The sequence below is a fragment of the Saccopteryx leptura genome, chromosome 3 (assembly GCF_036850995.1).
Source record: "Saccopteryx leptura isolate mSacLep1 chromosome 3, mSacLep1_pri_phased_curated, whole genome shotgun sequence".
NCBI classification, from domain to species: Eukaryota; Metazoa; Chordata; class Mammalia; order Chiroptera; family Emballonuridae; genus Saccopteryx; species Saccopteryx leptura.
Genome location: NC_089505.1, coordinates 31419584 through 31425306, shown reverse-complemented (window position 1 = coordinate 31425306; position 5723 = coordinate 31419584). Strand labels below are relative to the sequence as shown.

The 5723-nt window shown below is 40.0% G+C and overlaps 1 protein-coding gene across 1 annotated transcript; it reads right to left on the bottom strand.

The window, feature by feature from the left end:
* Window positions 1–4454: 4454 nt before the first annotated feature.
* On the bottom strand, window positions 4455–5495 carry LOC136397206 (trace amine-associated receptor 6-like). Its single transcript, XM_066371775.1, has one exon. The coding sequence runs from the start codon at window positions 5493–5495 to the stop codon at window positions 4455–4457; it is 1041 nt and encodes a 346-aa protein (XP_066227872.1).
* Window positions 5496–5723: the final 228 nt, after the last annotated feature.

The following is a 5723-nucleotide window of genomic DNA, read 5'->3' as shown; positions in this document are numbered from 1 at the left end:
ATTATTTAACAGTAAAGGACAGCCCTGTAAATTGAATAAAGTGTTCTTATTTTTCTGTCCATTGAGAGGTTTGCTGCAGTCCAGAACTGATTCTCAGACTGATCTTCACATTACTTGGTTAGGATTTGAAGAAAGCCATGAGATGCAAAAATATGGAGAAGTAACTTTAGAAATATGTATGTATCCTTCTGTGTAGGCTCTCTGCACTTTCTAGAGCCCAGGCCTTTACCCAAGCTCTCTGCTCCTCACAGGCAGAAAGGAAAGGTGGGCATCCTCTTTGTTTGTCCTCTAGTGTTACAGCATTCTCCCTCCTGCCTCCTTAACAGCCCAATGTCACCAGATTGCATCTCTCTTGCCTCTGTTTAGCATTGTCAAACACTGACCACAGGGTCCTTCTTCCTTCTTTCACCTTAATACCCATAATTCTGTCATTATCTGCAGTATTACTCTCAATATATACATTATGTAAATCATAAACACTTGCTATAAATGCTTTAGAAATATTAATTCCTAGAGTAATCACAATAACTCCAAGTTATTGATGTAGGTACTATAATTATCCCCATGTCATAGCTGGGAATACTGAATCTTTGGGAGGATAAGAAGTTGGCAGAGCCTGGATTCTAAACCTGGGCAGACTGGCTTCAGCGCCTGTGGTCTTGACGATGTGCTAAGCTATCTCACAGGTACTAGAGGTCTCCTCCTTCCAGTTATAACTTAGGGCTTTTTATTTACAGGGTTATAGTTCTTATCTGAGACCATGGTATTTCTGGGAATAAAATTTCTTCTTTTTCATTTATAAAGGTACATCCATTTTATAATTTGAATATGCCAGTGAATTATGTGAACCACTTATACGCCACATATTGCTATCTTTGCAACAAAGCATGACAATTCAGACAAAAGGGTAAGAAATACATACTTGAAATGAGTTTATGTGATTGAGTCACCAAATTAGTTAGACACAAACTTCCAGTGTTATAGCATTTGGAATTTCAGAATTTGAGCTTGCAATAAAACCGACAATCCCCCTATTCTCTGTATCTTATCACCTTTCAAGTTCACTGGCTCTGGAGCAACTGCCAGTAACTTCTCACTCCCTGGTTGTAGCTCTCTTCCTCACTCAGCTTAAATGCTGCACCAATCATTCTAATCATGCCTTAGAAGTAAAGATATGTTGGAAGAAAAGATTACCCACTTGTTCTTATTATTTTTGTTAATGCTTATCATATTATATCTATTCCTCTACCCCAGGGGTCCCCAAACTTTTTACACAGGGGGCCAGTTCACTGTCCCTCAGACCATTGGAAGGCTGGACTATAAAAAAACTATAAACAAATTCCTATGCACACTGCACATATCTTATTTTAAAGTAAAAAAACAAAATGGGAACAAATACAATATTTAAAATAAAGAACAAGTAAATTTAAATCAACAAACAGACCAGTATTTCAATGGAAACTATGCTCCTCTCACTGACCACCAATGAAAGAGGTGCCCCTTCCAGAAGTGCAGCGGGGGCCGGATAAATGGCCTCAGGGGGCCGCATGTGGCCAGTGGGCCTTAGTTTGGGGATCCCTGCTCTATCCAGCTATCTATGTTATATTATTGGTTATTACCTAATAGCTCCAAATCTAACTGTAAGTTAAGTCTTTTTCCTCCCTTCTCTCTCTCTCTTTTTTTTTTTTTTGTATTTTTCCGAAGCTGGAAACGGGGAGAGACAGTCAGACAGACTCCTGCATGCGCCCGACCGGGATCCACCCGGCACACCCACCAGGGGCGACGCTCTGCCCACCAGGGGGCGATGCTCTGCCCCTCTGGGGGGGTCGCTCTGTTGTTACCAGAGCCACTCTAGCGCCTGGGGCAGAGGCCAAGGAGCCATCCCCAGCGCCCGGGCCATCTTTGCTCCAATGGAGCCTCGGCTGCGGGAGGGGAAGAGAGAGACAGAGAGGAAGGAGAGGGGGAGGGGTGGAGAAGCAGATGGGCACTTCTCCTGTGTGCTCTGGCGGGGAATCGAACCCGGGACTTCTGCACGCCAGGCTGATGCTCTACCACTGAGCCAACCGGCCAGGGCCTCCTCCATTCTCTTTACTCACACAGTTCTATATGGTAGGTAATATTACTTCCATATTAAGGTTGAGTAATCTGAAACTGGGGGAAGTTAATAAATTGTCCAAGATCTCATGGCCAGGATTTGTCCTTAGAGCTTTTTGATTGAAACCCTTATGCAGTGATTCTCTAGTGACCCTGCCTTCCAACCTTAGAAGGTGGGCTCTCCCTACAGTGTATAGAAATTTTGGGCTTTGTTGTTTGTAGTCACAAAATATGTTGTGACTGTGTTCCCATGTCAATTACATAGAACTTGGTAGCACTTTCTAATGGCTTCATAGCATTCCATTATTTAGGTGGAACTTAATTTAACTTATCCCATATCGATTGAGGTTTTTTCCCAGTTAATAATTAAGAGTTACACAATGAATGTCCTGGTCATATTTGTTTTCTTGCCTGCATCAATTCTTAGGATTACTTCCTAGAAATTACTTCCTGGAAATACAGAGTTAAATAATATGTGTGATTTTTAGTTGTTACATAACTATTTTAATTTATCTCAGAAAGGAGGAACTAGATGATATTTTCTCTAACTGTATGTGAGCATGTAAAGCTCTCACGAGAGCACTCAATTTCCCACATGCTAACTAACATCAGACTTTACTGATCCTTGTAATATTTGCCAGTTATATATATAAAACTTTATCACATTTCTAAATTATTTGTACCAGTGGCATTTTAATGAATTTATTAGCCATTTGTATTGTTGCTCTGTAAAACTGCCCTGTTGAACGTTTAGTGGAAAGAGTGCCTCTGTTCTGAGTCAGAATGGCTGGTGTATGTGACTCAGAGACCTACAGGGGCTCCAGGAGCATGGGCCCCAGGAATAAACTGGTCAGAATGAAAGTGAAGTTAACCCATCGAGTCCATGGAAAGCCAGGGGGTATAATACCTGGAATGTAGAATCAGAAAAGTTTTAAACATGACAGAAAGGTAAGGTTGGTAGGCTAGAAAGGTCAGGAGGCCTGGAAGAGAAGATTAATTAACAACTGACAGAGCAGGGAAGTGTACAGAGTTGAGGAAACCAGAAAACATGCACTGTGGTCACCACTATTTAGCAAACGTGTTCCTATCGAATGCTTAAAGATGATCACTTCATCTAAAAAGCATAAAGGTTTTGCTGTTAAAATTGAAGTTCTAGTTCTCCTCCTCAATTTATTGAATTGTTACTATGTACTGTATTTCATATCATAATTATTGAGAAATTTCTAATAGATCACTAGATCAATTTCAAATCTTTCAAATCATCAATTTGAAATTTAGGCTTATTGAGACATTAAATTCATGATTGATGACTGTGTTTTATTACTTGGCCACTATAGGTTTTATTGCTCTTCTAGGGCAAGGGTAAAAAATTATAGATCAAATGATGTAGAGTTATAATTATTAACCCAGAAATATACTTTATAAACATATGAAAATGTTCTATAATTCAAGAACAAATTAACGAATGAATCAACTACATATGGTGAACATGAGATCAAAAACATTAACTTTGATGATACTCAAGACTTTAGCTGTGTTTTTCTCTCTCTTAGCCATTCTGGTTTGCAAGACTGGGTGGAATAAGGCTTCTACTTCCTACTAAAAGTTTCAATCTTTTTAGTTTATTTTTTAGCTGCAAGGAAAATATTTCTGAACAGAATCATCTTAACAAAGATAGATATAAAAGTAATAAGAATTTTATCAATATACACTTTGATTTAGAATATGTTGACACCACCTGTGGAGCAGAAGGCACTGGCTATTAATTCCTCCATCCCAGGATCATGGGCACCTGTGAAGAACACAGCACCACCATACACAAGGGGCAGGATCCAGGAGATGGAGAAGCTAATTCCGGACACAGACACCATGCAGATAATAGGCATAATAGATTTAACTGCTTTCCCCAAAGTTTCCCTCCAGAAAATAAGCAAAACAAAAGCACAAACAAAAAAACAGTGCTGTAATAGTTATAGAGAAGTTTTGACAAGTTGAGAGTGAGTAGAAAATTTTATAAGGAAAGGATCAATAAAGTGAAATAAAATAAAGGTGTTTTCAGGTTACAAATGGAAGAGTAAATGGAATAACAGGGAAAGGGGGAAGGGGAGTGTCTGCAACAAAGGAGGATGGTGAGCTCTGCAATAGTTAACAAATAGGAATTTAACGTTTATTAATCAAATAAATATTTTTGGATAAGTGACAGGGAAGTATACCCCCTAATTTAACTAAAAAACATTGCTCTAGCCTGTAAATCTCACAGAGCAATTGTTTTTTATTTATAAATAGCCTCAGATGACTTTTAAAAAGTCATTTCAGTTGGGAAAATGGAAAGACATCTTCAACTTTCTCTACCTCATTATTTACATTTGTTCTGAGAACAAATTCAGAGTTGCTGAACCAGCCTTAAAAACCCGACCGCTCAGAATAACGTTCATGGCTTTCCTAAACCAAGGATAGAATAGAGCATAAATCAGAGGGTTCACGGCTGAGTTATAATAAGCAAACCAACAGCAGATCTCATAAACATAGGCAGGGGTTATGAAACCCATAAAGGCATCAATTAATGAGTCAATTATATATGGTAACCATGAAATCATGAATGCTATCACCGTGATACTCAGGGTTTTAGCGGCTTTTCTCTCTCTCTTGGCTACTCTGGATTTATAAGTGTCTGATGATGATTCTGTTTGCCCACCAGTACTTTCAATCTTTTTAGCTTGTTGTCTAGCCACAAGAAAAATATTACTATAGAGAATTATTATCACAACAGTAGGTATAAAAAAGAGCAGAAAATCTATAAACACCCAGTTTTGATTTATGACTAACTGACAACCTCCTATACAGTCAAGGGCACTCGATAATTCCTCCAGCCCATCGTCATTGGCACCTGTGTAGAACACGGCACCACTGTAAGCAACGGGCAGGGTCCAGGAGATGCCGATGCAAATTGCTGACACAGACACCGTGAACTTGATGGGATAGGCCAGAGGGTCAGTGACGGCAATGTACCTGTCGATGGAGATGAAGCACAAGTGGAAGAGAGAAGAGTAACAAAATGCCGCATCACAGTACGTGTGGAAAGTACAGAAACTTTGCCCAAAGTACCAGCAGCTCTCCACAGACCTGACCATGCTGAAGGGCATCACGGTCGCCCCCACCAGAAAGTCGGCACAGGCCAGAGAGGCGATGAGAAAATGGGCTGGAGAGTGCAGCTGCTTGAAATGCAGGATTGCAATCATCACCAGGAGGTTTCCAAACAGGGCCAGCAGGGCCCCGAAGCCAAACAGTGCATAGAGGATCAGGTGGGGTCCTGGCGAGTAGGGAGTTTTCACACAGGACCCTGTCACGTTCTCGTAGCAGAGCTGCACAGCTGCAGAGGGGGTGGAGTTGTCGCTCATCATGCTGCTGTAAACATCTGGAGAAGGTCCATCCTTTTGTCCATCACATAACTGGAGCACTGTTATATTTCCTGAAAGGAGAGAAAAGAAATATTTTTAACTGATTACTTCTGCTATAGTTTTCAGATATTATCTGCATGACCTGTCACTTACCCATATTAATTTCTAATCTGTGACCATATAAAATCACAATATATTCATAAATACTCTATGAAAGTTAGGAATTATTAT